The following is an 18,737-nucleotide window of genomic DNA, read 5'->3' on the forward strand; positions in this document are numbered from 1 at the left end:
AATCACATATACAGTGTTTGTTTGAAAATACTAACATGCCTGACTATTTGAAGAGAAAATTGTACTATTTTGAATATGACTATGAAGTGAAATTACTGTTAGATATGTTATAATTATTTATTGCGTACGAAGCCCAAACAAAGGTGCAAAGAGTGACTGTTGTCGACCTTAGTCTTTTAGCATACAGTTTTCACAGTTAAATCCTACCACCTGCAAGTGTATCTTTCAAGTTTACCTTAAAGACAAAGCCGAAGTTTCTAGCTGCCGACACAAGGGCCCCTTCATCAGGAGACTGAGCCTGATACTCCAAATTGCCTGCAAAACAAAAACAATGAGCTTACATCCACAAACACATTGTTAAAAGAACACCTCAAATATACTCTGATAAACACAACAGTTCAATATCACACAAACTACAAGTACATAATTATATATTTAATATTGTTGAAAAACATTATTTTGATGTATTTTAATTTGCCTAATTTGATTTCTTTTTAAAGCAATGCAATCAAATACATAAGTATGATTTTTTTAGCATGAAGTTTCCAATAAAAAATTTTTTTAAATATAAAGCAAGGCAAATGATTACTGCTCTCCTATAAAACAACACAAGTGATATCTGAGCCTATATGGGTAATAAAATGTAATCTACGCCATTCTTTCTCAACCTTTTTTGCCAAAAATATTTCTCAAAATGTTGAAATATATCTTTTTTTTAAATGTGTGTCACACTTTGGTTGGTGATACAACACGCTATGTATTGGAATTCATCGATTCAGAAACTTAAGAGTATGGCAACACCACAAAACAATAATCATACCCTAACAACAATACTACATGTACTTATTATCCACGTGGTTCAACACAACTGAGTTAATAATAATCAAACGAAGCACACGTGTAATAACTAGTGTAATAACGTAATTTTGGGAAGCGATGTCATAACATGATATTGCTTCCAGAGTCTAAGCTCATACTGTGCATGTGAAATATGACATCATGTCCTAGTTGTGATTGAAATATTTTGAGATGGTCCTCGTTATTCATAAAGATAGTAACAATAATAATATGGATAATAAAGAAATTATTACTTGCGTATCATCGTAATGATATTACAAACCTCGTGTCAGGATTCACATATTAATTATACTCGCTCTGGCTGAAGTAATAAAAACATTGTGACACTCGTTTCATAAAATCAGTAAGACACAAGCTTGCTTGTATAATAATCTCTATCTCTTACCATTTTCTTTTCTCTCTGGCATAACAGTATGGCACAGGGCGAGAATTTTAAAGAGCCTCTTGGCATCCTTGTTACCTCCCTTTATTTCATTAAGGAGTCTGGTATCGTAGAAACAGAAGCTTGACTCTCCGTAATGGTTTTCAAGTGTAAAATCTATTTTTGGAACATTCTGAAGAGGAGAAAGAAATTAAAGTGTATTAATCACCAGTCTACTTAATAAAATGTATACAATAATATATATCTATTTACTGTTACAAGAAAATGTTCTGACTTTATTAAAGTAAAAGAAAGGAATCTGTTTTATGTTTCAGCACATTTTAAACTAGAACTATTTAGTATCTAATATATTGTTACTTTCACACTTGATCAAAAGACACATAGAAAACCTAAAAGTTTGTTTTGTTTAATGACACCACTAGAGCACAATGATTTATTTATCATCTGCTACTGGATGTCAAACTTTTGATAATTTTGACATATTAGAGAGGAATTAGTAGCAAGGGTACTTTTATATACACCATCCCATATGCAAAGTAGCACATACGACAGCCTTTGATATACCAGTCGTGGTGCACTGGCTGGAACGACAAATAGCTCCATGGGCCCACTCACTAAAGAGTTAAGAAGAATAACTGAACTTCAGACACTGTAGAAAGCTGGCAGTGTTTACAAACTCACCTCTATGAACTCAATCTCGTGGCCCGCGTCATCAACTGGGTTTCCGTAAGACTTCCCTCCAACAGACGCCTTGTTGAAAGTCATGATGTTCTACAAGAGCATGTAGATTCACTAGAATTCACATACTTGCAAGTACATTGTGCATGTAATGTTTACTATCTTATACGTTATGAAACTGAGTATTCATACGAAAGGTCAATATGACATTGACAACATCATAAACAACCTTTCTCTGGAAAACCCCCCAAATATAAACGTAGTAATATGTTAATTATAAGCATTATAATGAAAAAAACCCACAATTGTACAACAAAAAAAAAAAAAACCCACAAAAATCGACAAATTATGGTTGATAAAATGTAACAAGATGAGTGAATTTTACTGCCCAATTTATACAAGTGTGGCCTTTAAGATGACTAGTTTGTGAGTAATTATAGTCTGTTGATTTAATTTAAATTTTAAATAGATTAACAGATCTACATTTACCACCGTTAAGAGAATGAGCACTAGTACATTAAAAAATTCTAGAAAAATATAGACTTTCGAACAATTGGGGACTTACTGCAAGTTTTTCATCACAGAATAACCAGTAAAAAAGTTTTGTAGTAATACTAAAATCTGGAAGTGCAGAAAAAGCCAGATGTTTATCCTGGACTTTTTGCCATGGTCCCATGTCTGATGAGATTGAGAAAATTAGCGCAAGTAAATCGTACTTGGGATATTTTTTACTGCATGATGCAGTATACTACTGTTAAATTAATTTATTACAACAATATTAAATATATATATATACTGGGAATTTCTAACTCAGGAATTGGGAAGTTTCAGTGCCACTTTCACTTGGGAAGGGGCCTATCTTCAGACCCACACAATTCCTGGATAAATCCCAATTATCGTTTCTAATTATTATCAAAATAACCCAGGCCATTCTACACAAAACTACAGGTGACTCGAATTCTCAAAAGGCCTTCAGTTACCTGTGTAAGAGTTCCAGTCTTGTCTGAGAAGATGTATTCTATCTGACCGAGTTCTTCGTTGAGGGTTGTTGTTCTGGCCTTGGCCGGTGTATCCTTGTTTTCATAGTACATCTTCACATCCCAGTTAATCCAGTAACTGTTCACCAGACGGATTATTTCAACACTGAAACCATACAAACAAATCCATGATTATACCTTCAGTTAATATATATTTCATCTGAAGGATTATTTTAACACTGAAATCATACAAACAAATCCATGGTTATGCCCTCAGTTAATCTAATGACAATTTACAATATTGTCAATAGGACTCGGACTTTGTAATCTATAGTCCTTCCAACAGGATTGTTTTCTAAATTGGACACAAAAATACTGTTGGTGGCTGTTGTGGTTTTTTGTTTGTTATTTCCAAAACAATCCTGTTGGAAGCCTTCAAGGACTATACATGTAGGTTACAAAGTCCAAGTCCTATTGACACTATTGTAAATTGTCACTGGATTAACTGAGGGCATAAGATTTCTTCTCACATCAAATCAAACTGAAATTATTTATAAAAACACATTGTTCATGACTATAGGCAATTGTGAAAGATTTTTGCCATAACCAATATGCTCAACTACAACAATTTTGTGCCTACCTATGGCAATTTTAAAAACTAATAACTTTTCCAACAAACAGATAAACAAAATTAAAAACCACAAATTATCCAGGCTTCAACTGACAGCCGGAAACAAACTGCCACGAATTAAGCCTCTAATCTACTGCAATTCATTTTGTAGATATGGCAATTGCCACTGATGCCAACATTTAAGTTTGAGCCCTGCACCAGATGGATTATTTCAACACTGAAATCTTATAAAGAAATCCAATCAATAAGATGACCTCTGTTAATCCATTTTTTCACCAGACAAAATCATACAACAAATCCACCCCAATAGTCTGAATGGTGCTGCTTATGAAAGGTTCATATGGAATGGGTGGAAGGTTAATATTTAAATATTTAGAAAAATAGCAACATTTTATAAATTAGTTTTAACTAAAATTTCAATTCAGCTGGTAAATACTAAAAATTAAAAAAAAAAACAAAAAAAAAACCCAACATTTGTCTACCATATATTTATAAATAAATACTTTACATTCAGATTGTAACTGCCCCTAAAAACTGCAAATTCTATAATTTAGCATATCAATCTTGTCCTATTCTATCTAAATGTTGTTTTTAATCAAACATATCACACGTGATCCTTGACATCAATACATGTACAGGTATACAAGTTAACAAAATAAAAACTTTAAAGTGAAGGTTTGTTTTGTTTAATGACACTACTAGAGCACATTAATTAATTTATCATCGGCTACTGGATGTCAAACATTTGGCATTCCGACAGAGTCTTCAGAAGACCCTGCTACATTTTGGGGTACTGGCAGCTCCATTGTGGGACTCCCACCCAGAGTGAATTTAACGACTCAATGGGCAGGTGTAAGGCCACTACACCAACTTTTCTCTCACTAATAACTAACCCACTGTCCTGGACGGACAGGCCAGACAGCCGAGGTATGTGCACCTAAGGCGGGCGCTCTACCAGTTGAGCTAAATCCCAACCCTAACAAAAGGAGCTTAGCCAAAAAAAAAAAAAAAAAAAGTTTGGGAAAATAGGTAAGAAATATTTAATGCCAAGTTAGATTAACTAGGATTCTGTCTAACCAATATATCAGTCATAAACAGCAACAAACAAACTGATTTAGACATCTTTTATCGGTTTCCAATTTTACAACACTACTAAAGAATAAATTAAAAACATTAATTTATTTTTCCAGCTTAGTTTATATAGCAAGCTGTTTTGCTTTAAATATGATAGTTACATGTAGATATGTTTTACACAGTTTTGGAATTAGCCAACAGGTGTATAAGCCTATATTAAGAAACAAAATACATTGAACATCTTTGGTCCAGCAAGTTTTGATTTACAGTCATAGCTGCTCTTATTATGGCCACCTGTATTAAGCAGCCACCTGTGATAGAGACCACATTTTTATTCTTCCAAATCATCTAGTACAGTATAAACTGTCCTGTATTAAGCAGTCACCTGCCTTACAGGTAAGTTTTTGATACTTCTTTTGGTGGCTGCTTAACACAGGTTTAACAGTATATGTGTAGTTAGATATATGTGATTTAAAAAGTGGACACAATGCATTCGTTATGTTTTGTCAAGCAAGTTTATGTGTAGTTAGATATATGTGATTTAAAAAGTGGACACAATGCATTCGTTATGTTTTGTCAAGCAAGTTTATGTGTAGTTAGATATATGTGATTTAAAAAGTGGACACAATGCATTCGTTATGTTTTGTCAAGCAAGTTTATGTGTAGTTAGATATATGTGTAGTTAGATATATGTGTATCTTTTAAAACATAATACATCAGTCATGCTGAATGCAGTATGCTTGCAATTGATTCAAGCTGACAGATTGTTTAGCTTGCCCAAACGATATACCCACAAAAAATTTCAGTCGTTTTTGAACAATGGTATACATGTACATCAATATACATATTTAATTAATTTCATGTTGAATATCAAATTTATTGTTAAATAAAAGAAATGTCAATTGTCAGTACAGTATTTGACATCGATAATAAATATTTACGAGTATCAATAATATAGTGACAATGTCTAGACACATATTCAACATTGGCTCATAACTGAAGTCAGTTGCGACCTACTGCTAATAGAAGACGAGTCACATACGTATACCAATTTGGGAGATTTAAAATGTTATCACAAACCCAGACAGATGTTATAATAATTCATCTCAGTCAGACTGGCTGTATTTAGTTTGTAGATAAACAGCAAGTCACGTTTTTTACCAGACACAAAATTTTGGTATGAATTTTTATGTAGAGCAAAAAATAGAAAACTCTAGACTACGCCTCCGCAGAATTTTATTTTGATAAGAATAACACATTAGATAATTTAAAGCCATGACATTAAGTAACAACATTGAATTTGTTTTTATTAATTAAATCATTGATCTTAGTTGCTGAGGTATGCATCTTCTCTGTTTTATTTTGATAAGAATAACACATTAGATAATTTAAAGCCATGACATTAAGTAACAACATTGAATTTGTTTTTATTAATTAAATCATTGATCTTAGTTGCTGAGGTATGCATCTTCTCTGTTTTATTTTGATAAGAATAACACATTAGATAATTTAAAGCCATGACATTAAGTAACAACATTGAATTTGTTTTTATTAATTAAATCATTGATCTTAGTTGCTGAGGTATGCATTTTCTATGTTTCTGGGCGGGACGTAGCCCAGTGGTAAAGCATTCACCTGATGCACAGTCAGTCTAGGATCGATCCCTGTCGGTGGACCCTTTGGGCTATTTCTCGTTACATCCTGGCCCAGTGCACCACGACTGGCATATCAAAGACCATGGCATAAGCTATCCTGTCTGTAGGGCAGCGCATATAAAAGATCCTTTGCTACTAATGGAAAAAAGTTGCAGATTTTCTCTTTAAGACTATTTGTCAAAATTACCAAATGTTTGACATCTAACAGCTGGTGATAATTAATAAATCAATGTGCTCTAGTAGTGCCATTAAATGAAACAAACTTTTAACTTTTATGTTTCAATTAATATACCTTTAGATCTGCTACAACACCGACCTCGGTGAACTAGTTGTTAAAGCCTTCAGATGTAAGGCTGGTAGGTATTGGGTTCACCTCCCAGTACCAGCTCCCAACTGGAGTGAAGTTAACGAATCAATGGCAGGGACCTAGCTTCCATATACGCAGGTACGCCATGAGATTATAAATATATTGTTTTTACTAAAATATATCATGTAAATGTGTGCATGCGTATATGTGTATGCGTTTTATTCCATCGCCGAAAAAAGTCTGCGTACCACCTGAAACTGCCAAGCTAGGCCCCTGAATGGGCAGGTGTAAGTCCACTACACCAACTTCTCTCTCATCAATAACTATCCACTAACCCACAAGTCCTGGACAGACAGGCCAGATAGCTGAGGTGTATGTCCAGGACAGCAAGCTAGGCCCCTGAATGGGCAGGTGTAAGTCCACTACACCAACTTCTCTCTCATCAATAACTATCCACTAACCCACAAGTCCTGGACAGACAGGCCAGATAGCTGAGGTGTATGTCCAGGACAGCAAGCTAGGCCCCTGAACGGGCAGGTGTAAGTCCACTACACCAACTTCTCTCTCATCAATAACTATCCACTAACCCACAAGTCCTGGACAGACAGGCCAGATAGCTGAGGTGTATGTCCAGGACAGCAAGCTAGGCCCCTGAATGGGCAGGTGTAAGTCCACTACACCAACTTCTCTCTCATCAATAACTATCCACTAACCCACAAGTCCTGGACAGACAGGCCAGATAGCTGAGGTGTATGTCCAGGACAGCATGCTTGAACCTTAAACGGATCTAAGCATGAAAATAATGCATGAAAGATGACTAATAACAATAAGAAACTCTGCTTACCTCACGTAGAGTGATATAGGCACGACAGTGTTCAGTATAATAATGTAGGACAGGAAAACAAGGACAGCGATTGTGGTGGAACCCTTTTCTTTCGACTTGTCAACAAAACTTTCCCAAGGGAGGTAAATCTGGAAGTTATAGCCAGTGTACGACTCCCAAATACCACACGCAATCGTACAAATTAGGCACATGCTCACCAGGAACAAAAAAATCTGGAAAAAAAAGAGAAGAAGAAATATATAATAATAAAAAGGATATAGGCAGAATAATATTAAGACCCATGGTAAAATATAAAGTCGACTCATAATATACACCCAATTCTTGCAATGAACTACATGCAGAATAAGAAACCGAGAAATAAAATGTGCTAATGTTTATAAATAATTCTGCAATATGAAAATACTGATGAGACAAATGGATGGCCAGATGGATACCACCATAACGTATTATTTTACTATACAATACTCCCAATGACATGTACTATGACAAATAATACATGTAGGTAATAAGTCTTGTACAAAATACTCAACATAAAAAATGTGCTGTACTTATACCGAGTGTTGCAGTGATGTCAAAGCCTCTGACATTTTACGATATTGTAGTGCTAACTAAAGGTAGTTTCCAATGTTATATGGAGCCTGATTCATAAGCCTATGTATAATTCAACTTGATTTTACTACTGTTCTTTATAAACATATGGACAGTCTATGTGTGTGTGTGTGTGTGTTTAAACTTGGTTTTGCCACTGTTCATTATAAACATATGGACATATGAAACGTCTGTGTAATCAACAGATTCATAAGCCGGTCAATGTGTGTGTACTTACACCAATAATCAACAGATTCATAAGCCGGTCTATGTGTACTTACACCAATAATCAACAGATTCATAAGCCGGTCAATGTGTACTTACACCAATAATCAACAGATTCATAAGCCAGTCTGTGTGTGTGTACTTACACCAATAATCAACAGATTCATAAGCCGGTCTATGTGTACTTACACCAATAATCAACAGATTCATAAGCCGGTCAATGTGTACTTACACCAATAATCAACAGATTCATAAGCCAGTCTGTGTGTGTGTACTTACACCAATAATCAACAGATTCATAAGCCGGTCAATGTGTACTTACACCAATAATCAACAGATTCATAAGCCGGTCTATGTGTACTTACACCAATAATCAACAGATTCATAAGCCGGTCAATGTGTACTTACACCAATAATCAAGAGATTCATAAGCCGGTCAATGTGTACTTACACCAATAATCAACAGATTCATAAGCCGGTCAATGTGTACTTACACCAATAATCAACAGATTCATAAGCCGGTCAATGTGTACTTACACCAATAATCAAGAGATTCACAAGCCGGTCTATGTGTACTTACACCAATAATCAACAGATTCATAAGCCAGTCTGTGTGTGTGTACTTACACCAATAATCAACAGATTCATAAGCCGGTCTATGTGTACTTACACCAATAATCAACAGATTCATAAGCCGGTCAATGTGTACTTACACCAATAATCAACAGATTCATAAGCCAGTCTGTGTGTGTGTACTTACACCAATAATCAACAGATTCATAAGCCGGTCAATGTGTACTTACACCAATAATCAACAGATTCATAAGCCGGTCTATGTGTACTTACACCAATAATCAACAGATTCATAAGCCGGTCAATGTGTACTTACACCAATAATCAAGAGATTCATAAGCCGGTCAATGTGTACTTACACCAATAATCAACCGATTCATAAGCCGGTCAATGTGTACTTACACCAATAATCAACAGATTCATAAGCCGGTCAATGTGTACTTACACCAATAATCAAGAGATTCACAAGCCGGTCTATGTGTACTTACACCAATAATCAACAGATTCATAAGCCGGTCTATGTGTACTTACACCAATAATCAAGATTCATAAGCCGGTCAATGTGTACTTACACCAATAATCAACAGATTCATAAGCCGGTCTATGTGTGTGCGATTGAACTTGGTTTTGCTGCTGTTCATTATAAACATATGGACATATAGAAAGTAAGTACTTACACCAATAATGAAGAGATTCATAAGCCGGTCAATGTGTACTTACACCAATAATCAACAGATTCATAAGCTGGTCTATGTGTGTGCGATTGAACTTGGTTTTGCTGCTGTTCATTATAAACATATGGACATATAGAAAGTAAGTACTTACACCAATAATCAAGAGATTCATAAGCCGGTCAATGTGTACTTACACCAATAATCAACAGATTCATAAGCCGGTCTATGTGTGTGCGATTGAACTTGGTTTTGCTGCTGTTCATTATAAACATATGGACATATAGAAAGTAAGTACTTACACCAATAATCAAGAGATTCATAAGCCGGTCAATGTGTACTTACACCAATAATCAACAGATTCATAAGCCGGTCTATGTGTGTGCGATTGAACTTGGTTTTGCTGCTGTTCATTATAAACATATGGACATATAGAAAGTAAGTACTTACACCAATAATCAAGAGATTCATAAGCCGGTCAATGTGTACTTACACCAATAATCAACAGATTCATAAGCCGGTCAATGTGTGTGCGTTTGAACTTGGTTTTGCCGCTGTTCATCATGAGCTTGGTGTCACGGCCGGCGAAGATGACGAGCCCGTAGCACCACTGTGTGTTACGCATGACACAGCCGCGCAGCAGGATCTTGTCGTTGTCGATTGGATAAGTCTTCCCCTTCCACGTCAGTTTGCCTTCAAACTTGTTCAGGCGATTGTTGGGCGCTTCACAGATTATTTCAGCTGGGGAAAAAAAAAAAAAAACACACATTAATTTTATAATAAGACAGCATTTGTTAGTTGTAGGACTGGACGTAGCCCAGTGTAAAGCATTCAACTAATACGAGGTCGGTCTAGGATCGATCCCTATCAGTGGGCTCATTGGGCTATTGCTCGTTGCAGCAAGTGTACCACGACTGGTATATCAAAGGCTGTGGTATGTACTATTCTGTCTGTGGGATGGTACATATAAAAGATCCTTTGCTACCAATGAAAACACATAGCAGGTTTACTCTCGGACACTATATGTCAGAATTACCAAATGTCCGACATCAAATAGCTGGTGATTAATTAATCAACGTGTTCTAGTGGTGTCGTTAAATAAAACAAACTTTAACTTTTTGTTAGTTAATGGGAGGCAGTATTTTGTTTAATGACACCACTAGAGCACATTAATTTATTAATCATCGGCTATTGGATGCCAAACATTTAATAATTCTGACACAGTCTTCAGAGATAACCTGGTATATTTATGTTATTTTAAGTGGGGGGGGGGAAAACATTAAAAGGAAACAAAAAAATTATCAATCAATTTTCATTTTCCAAACCCTTCCATGATCCAAGTCAACATTCCACGACTTTCTATCTCTGGAAAATGACACTTGCAAATTCCATAGCTTTTCAGATTTCCATTAACACTGTTTAATATTTAAGAATTTAGTATCTATAATTAAGAATTTAGTATCTATATTAAAAAATTTAGTATCTATATTTAAGAATTTAGTATCTATATTTAAGAATTTTTGTCCAAGGCCATGGTATGTGCTTTCCTGTCTGTGAGAAAGTGCATATAAAAGATCCCTTGCTGGTAGCCCATTGGGCTATTTCTCGCTCCAGCCAGCACACAAAGACTGATATATCAAAGGTCGTGGTATGTGTTATCCTATCTGTGGGATGATGCATATTAAAGATCCCTTGCTGCTAATCGAAAAGAGTAGCCCATGAAGTGACGACAGCAGGTTTCCTCTTTCAATATCTGTGTGGTCCTTAACCATATGGCCGACACCATATAACTGTAAATAAAATGTGTTGAGTGTGTTGTTAAATAAAACATTTCAGAATTACCAAATGTTTGATATCCAATAGCCAATGATTAATAAATCAATGTGCTCTAGTGGTGTTGTTAAACAAAAACACTTTTTAACTTTAAGAATTTAATATGTATTATATTATCGAGGTTACATTTCTTCCACTGACATTCCAGTTACTGCCAAGCTAACAAAGTTTTAAATGTTACCATCAAAGCGGCTCATCTCTTCGTTGTTGTTCCCCATACTCGCAGTTTCCGGGATGGCTTGTTTTACCTTCAAGTTGGTCTCTCTGGGAATTAACAAAGTAAACGTAACATCAACAGAACAGTCATAAATAAAAACAATCACATTACTAATAACTGAATAATAATACATACATGTGTAGGTTAAAAAAGATTTAAAGGGGGAAAAAAAAAAAAAAAAAAAAAAAACAACCTATTATTAGACAATAATTAGAATTACTAGTAGGATATTCACAAAAATATTACATACAAAAAAAAAAAAGTATTAGGGATTTTTTCTTTTCTTTTTTTTTCTTCACAATTTAAGGTTAAAATGACAAATTTAACTCTGTAAATTTGGTTCTGTGAGTTCCTCCCCATTATAAATTATTCCCATTTCACTGGGCACAGGATGGACATAATTGAACGTTTGACAGATATAGGCACATAAATAGTTACTGGTACTTGGTTCTGTGAGAACATTTTCTTATTGTAAAGCTGGATGAAAAAGAATTAATAACATTGGTAAACAAAAATCTTTTAATTCCTTTTCAGTCAGGTTTTAGATGGTGTTAGCAAAAACCTTGATGTATGGACAAAGGCTCACCCATCCAGCTCAGCTGTTTCAATGTAGCACAAACTGTTGGGCTCACTGGTGGACAGCAAAAAGAGATCCGCCTGCAAAAAACCACATTAAACTCAATGGAAACAAAGGAAGTCAGTAAATCAATATAGAAAAACATTATTTAAAATGTTACAACTTGAAAGTTTATAGTAATTATATAGGACCACTGATTTTCAAAAACTGATAGTGACTTAATATACTTACAAAATGTGTTTCTAATTTTCATTATTACTATTCATACTTACCTAGTGCTAGCACAACAAAAATGCTATACGACCCTTAGTCATAATTGTCATTGCGGAATTGTCTCCCCTTGCCGGAGGTATGTAAGACAGACACACATACACAAACAAACTTGTGTGCACATATATCCATGCATAAACAACACATAAATACACACACACATACACACAGAGGTACACACACACAGGTACACACACACACACACACACACACACACACACACACACACACAGACACACATACACAAACTTGTGTGCACATATATCCATGCATAAACAACACATAAATACACACACACATACACACAGAGGTACACAGATACACACACACAGGCACACACACACACACACACACAGACACAAACAAACTTGTGTGCACATATATCCATGCATAAACAACACATAAATACACACACACATACACAGAGGTACACAGATACACACACACAGGCACACACGCACACACACACAGACACAAACAAACTTGTGTGCACATATATCCATGCATAAACAACACATAAATACACACACACATACACACAGAGGTACACACACACAGGTACACACACACACACACACACACACACACAGACACACACACACACACAGACACACACACAGACACACATACACAAACTTGTGTGCACATATATCCATGCATAAACAACACATAAATACACACACACATACACACAGAGGTACACAGATACACACACACAGGCACACACACACACACACACAGACACAAACAAACTTGTGTGCACATATATCCATGCATAAACAACACATAAATACACACACACATACACACAGAGGTACACAGATACACACACACAGGCACACACGCACACACACACAGACACAAACAAACTTGTGTGCACATATATCCATGCATAAACAACACATAAATACACACACACATACACACAGAGGTACACAGATACACACACACACAGGTACACAGATACACACACACACGTACACACACACACACACAGAGGTACAGATACACACACACACGTACACACACACACACACACACACACACACACACACACACACATACAATTTGAGGGAACTTTCAACTTGGCAATTGATGTCATATTTGTTACAACACTGCATAGTAATTGATGTCACTGTTCATTTCACATGCCTTCTAGTTGGCAACCACGGTTTCTGCCAGACGATAAAATGTGTATGGCGCCATATACCCACATTTTTTGCAGATTTTACTTTTTAGAGTAGACCTTTTGACCAAATTAATGACTCGTTATCATTACTGTATAATTTTCTTAACCCTAATCCTAAACCTAACCCATTTTCTTTCTGGGGGAGACCCCCATGCCTTCTATCACATTCAGCACACACATTGTAGATATTCGATTTCATAGCACCATACCCAAAAAATTTTTTTGGCAGAAACACTGGCTATACCAATAATTATTATTGTCCATTCTACTTCCCCTGCTCCAATTTCACAATACCCACTGACAAATATAACCAAATGTTCACAGTTCAGTTAAAAGTTGCTCCAATATTTGCTCGTGTTTGAACAGATGGATGAACGGACAGAACAAAAGATATATTGACTATTACAGCTTGGTTAAAAATAGATTTATGATCACACTACATATAATAGTCCAAATTAAATGTTTACAATTTGCTAATGCAATTAATAAGGAAAATCACAAGTGCAAACAGAAATTAAAAGTGGGCCACGTAATGACCACACTAAATTTGATTGAATCAAACATGTACAGCACACACACTAGCGAGCTGACACTGTTTGTTGACAGCGCTTGATGAAAGCGCATTAATACTGTATTATTCTTCAGTGCTACGTGGTTTAATTGATTAATGAATTGATGTCTCCTAGGAGCCAAAGCAACAAGGAATGCTATTCATATAATAACTGCTTGTGGAATCTGGAAAATGCTTTTCCTTTGCTGATCCTCTTGCACAACACTTAGCGCTTAAAGCTGCCATCTGTCAAATTGTCAAATACACCACTTGAAGAGGAATTTCTTGGATGGATATATACAGTGAAACCTACTGCATCTAAACTGGGCACCATTAGCACTCGGTAAAAAGTCGTCTTTTAAGGTGTATCCGGTTTAAAGAGGTTCTGTTCGGTACTGATATTTAACAAGAATTCTGTGGAATGAAAGGTCTCACTTATGGTGATGAACATTCTTAGGTGCAACTACATGACTGTATAAACCAAGTTTCACTGACTTAGAACTAGATGCAAAACTTTAATGTTAAATTACAATGCAAAAGTTAATGTTGGTGTCAAAAAAATAAATACATGTACAGAGTATCTAGTTTTTTTATATCATAAGGTCACAACAAAAATTGACCATGAAAAATATCTGGTTGTGGGAGAATTTAGTTTTTTTAAAGACTGTCCAGTTTTCAGAATTTCACTGTATGTCATGAAAGCAAATTTAAGTATAAGTAAGATTAATTAGTTTTTATCTTGCTAAATTTTGTTTCTTTAAGATAAACTGAATTTTGGGAATAATAATCATACATGTACATGGTTTTTTCTCGGTTTTTTAATACAGCCTAAAACCTGAAACTGTGGATAGTGATTTTCATGGTATGTATAGTACCCTGTTATTACAAAAAGGCATTTATAGATTTTTGCTGTTAAAACAGTAACCCGTGCTTACGGTCATGTCTGTGACTGTAAAGTAAAGTTAGTTTGTTTTGTTTAACGACACCACTTGAGCACATTAATTAATTAATCATTGGCTCTTGGATGTCAAACATTTGGTATTTCTGACTCATAGTCATCAGAAAAAACCCACATTTTTTCGAATGCAGCAAGGGATGTTTTATATACACGCTCCCATAGACAGGGAAACATACCACGGCCTTTGTCCAGTGGTGGTGCACTGGTTGGACTGTAACAATTAAAGGCCACAGAATACATGTTCAATCCTTTTTATAATGGGACGAAAGTTTATGTAAATTATATTGCTTTACAACATATCCAATATAATGCTCACAATATAAAACAAATTATTACCCCAGGGGTCACTCATAACAGGGAAAATATTTTCCATATTTTCTCAGTGAGAAATATTCTGCATTGGTCTAAAAAAACAATACTATTGGACAATTTGACGCTTACAAACAAATGACTTTGTCAGTACTAAATATGACGTCATCACGATTTGACAAACACAAAATGAGTTTGCCTTTACGGGTCTCTGTTTTTGGTGTTAAATTAATAACAAAATGTCATTTTAATGCAATTCATTATAGATTTGGAAGCAGAATAAAGTGAACTTGTGTTTTTTAAAATTATCTATGAACGTGATTAAATTACATTATAGTAATTCTCAGAACAGTGCGTAAAGTGGTTTACATCGTTTCTATACAGGTTGGCCTTCGTGCATGTGCGTCGAAAATAAAGGCTTTTAGAGAATAAATAGAATAACAAACTCGGTACCAATTATTATCAAATTTATGTCCCTCGTGAAAAATTATTTCACTTAGGACATAAATTTGATAATAACTGGTAACTCGTTTATTATCCTCTATATAACGATCATGTTTTTTGTTAGTCATATTGACATAAATTTGATAACTGGTAACTCGTTTATTATCCTCTATATAACGATCATGCTTTTTGTTAGTCATATTGACATAAATTTGATAATAACTGGTAACTCGTTTATTATCCTCTATATAACGATCATGCTTTTTGTTAGTCATATTGACATAAATTTGATAATAACTGGTAACTCGTTTATTATCCTCTATATAACGATCATGCTTTTTGTTAGTCATATTGACATAAATTTGATAATAACTGGTAACTCGTTTATTATCCTCTATATAACGATCATGCTTTTTGTTAGTCATATTGACATATAACTCACTTTTTGTTAGTCATAATGGAAAACTGGTAACTCGATCTTATTTATAACCACTGTTGAAATCAAACTACAGTGAAACCCCTTTAAACCAGACATCCTCTGTACCATGTACAAAGTCCTGTTCTAAGAGGTATCTGGTTTAGAGAGGTTACATTCTGTACATATTTTTAAAAAAGAGACCATGTAAAACATCTGGTTTTGAGGGAATTCTAAGTTTACAGAGGGTCCAGTTTTGAGAGGTTTCACTGTAGATTATAACTTCACGTAATTTGTCCAGATAAAACAATCAATAAATACTGAATAATTACCCTTCAGAGACGCTTACTATTGTTAGCCGTTGCCAAGGAAAGTGGACATACAAATACACATAATTTTACAGAACAAACACCGTTCTACATTCGCACAGCGAGGGTGGGAGACTTGTGTGTGGCAATCATGGGAGTGTTTCTTCTCGAAGCGTGTTTTCCAATTTAAAATCACGGTGGAGGGAAATGAGAGAATGGGATGCAGTAACTCGTCATTACGTTATGCGGCCTCCGTGCTAAATATGGCTGACAGATCACCATGTTGAGAGGCAGGGCTCTCTAATGTGATAAGGAAGACCCGTGTCAGTGAATGCTCATTGACGCTCAATCATCAGTGTCAAATAAGGCAGGGAACAGAGCAATTGTTTATAAAGTCTAGCAAGATAAAGCTACAAATCTGGGCAATGGATGACCGAAGGATGGATGGATGGACGGACGGACGGATGGAATGGATGGACAGACGGACGGATGGAATGGATGGAATGGATGGATGGATGGATGGAATGGATGGACAGACGGACGGATGGAATGGATGGAATGGATGGATGGATGGATGGATGGACGGACGGACGGATGGAATGGATGGACAGATGGACGGATGGAATGGATGGAATGGATGGAATGGATGGATGGAATGGATGGATGGATGGATGGATGGAATGGATGGAATGGAATGGATGGATGGATGGATGGATGGATGGAATGGATGGAATGGAATGGATGGAATGGATGGAATGGATGGATGGAATGGATGGATGGATGGAATGGATGGAATGGGATGGATGGATGGAATGGATGGAATGGATGGATGGATGGAATGGATGGATGGATGGAATGGATGGAATGGGATGGATGGATGGAATGGATGGAATGGATGGATGGATGGAATGGATGGAATGGATGGAATGGGATGGATGGATGGAATGGATGGAATGGATGGAATGGGATGGATGGATGGAATGGATGGAATGGATGGATGGATGGAATGGATGGAATGGGATGGATGGATGGAATGGATGGAATGGATGGATGGATGGAATGGATGGATGGAATGGGTGGATGGAATGGATGGATGGATGGATGGATGGAATGAATGTATGGATGGAATATGGATGGATGGAAGGAAGGAAGGAAGGAAGGAAGGAAGGAAGGAAGGAAGGAAGGAAGGAAGGAAGGAAGGAAGGAAGGGATGGATGGTTGGGTGGATGGGTGGATGGATGGATGGAATATGGATGTATGTATGTATGTATGTATGTATGTATGTATGTATGTATGGATGGATGGATGTCCAACTAATCGTTAAGACACCAGACAGATTAGTTTAAGCATTCCTTTCTTTGCCAATATACATGTATGAAAAAGTCTCTTATATATAGCAAATTTAGCATGTGCGTATTGTTAAATCTGATTAAACCCCATGGCCATTATGTGTGTTTGTATGTATACACAGCAGGTCCCCCTGCATGCATAATGAGTAGTGATTATTATGCAAGTTTACCTCATACAAATTGCCAATAAACAGACAGCTGCTAATAACATGAAAATCGGTCCATTCAGTAACAGATGGCAACAGCTGTTACTCAATACATCTACTTTAAGCCAACCTTTTAAAGAAAAAAAAAAGTAAAAAGAAAAAAGAAAACAGCCAACCATGAATTTTTACGGTCAATTATAGTTTATTTAAAGGGCCACGCCCTAGTTGTTAACCATTATGCAGTTGTTTTTCGCTATTAAACCCATTTTTTCACAAATAAAATTGCACTTCACTTACATTTTATTATTTAGAATATACATTTCCATTCACCTGAAGTATTTTTTGGTAATCCTGGTAATCCTGGTGTTTGTAATACCACAAAATGCATTTTTCGTATTTCATAAAATGCCACGGGCCTCTGAGAAAAAACCATTGAGCAGACAAGGTCTAATCTATTTTTAGAGGGGATATTCCCATTTCAATGTCACAGACGTTGGTATACCACGTGACCATGCACGGTTTCACGCAATGAACATCCGATTTGTTGTCATTTGCTTGTTGTTCATTTATGAGATTTCTCTTCACAGTTTGTGAACATTTTCAGTAACAATAAAGTTCAGACAAGTAAGTATCTCAATACAAAACATTACAAACCCTTAAAACCAATAATTTTGCTAAGTCTTACGATATCTGGAGAGGGGATACAACC

At 35.8% G+C, this 18,737-nt stretch overlaps 1 protein-coding gene across 2 annotated transcripts in view; it reads right to left on the reverse strand.

The window, feature by feature from the left end:
• The window catches only part of LOC121387144 (phospholipid-transporting ATPase ID-like), a 133,383-nt gene that overhangs the window by 21,741 nt on the left and 92,905 nt on the right, over positions 1–18,737 (reverse strand). For both annotated transcript variants that reach the window (XM_041518172.1, XM_041518178.1), the window contains exons 8-15: positions 12,100–12,170; positions 11,478–11,560; positions 9,957–10,204; positions 7,407–7,618; positions 2,899–3,061; positions 1,922–2,011; positions 1,244–1,412; positions 236–315 (exon numbers count right to left, since the gene is read on the reverse strand). In XM_041518172.1, the coding sequence (XP_041374106.1) occupies positions 236–315; positions 1,244–1,412; positions 1,922–2,011; positions 2,899–3,061; positions 7,407–7,618; positions 9,957–10,204; positions 11,478–11,560; positions 12,100–12,170 (1,116 nt within the window). The remainder of the gene's footprint in view (positions 1–235; positions 316–1,243; positions 1,413–1,921; positions 2,012–2,898; positions 3,062–7,406; positions 7,619–9,956; positions 10,205–11,477; positions 11,561–12,099; positions 12,171–18,737) is intronic.

The sequence above is a fragment of the Gigantopelta aegis genome, chromosome 2, assembly GCF_016097555.1.
Source record: "Gigantopelta aegis isolate Gae_Host chromosome 2, Gae_host_genome, whole genome shotgun sequence".
In the NCBI taxonomy this organism is placed as follows: domain Eukaryota; kingdom Metazoa; phylum Mollusca; class Gastropoda; order Neomphalida; family Peltospiridae; genus Gigantopelta; species Gigantopelta aegis.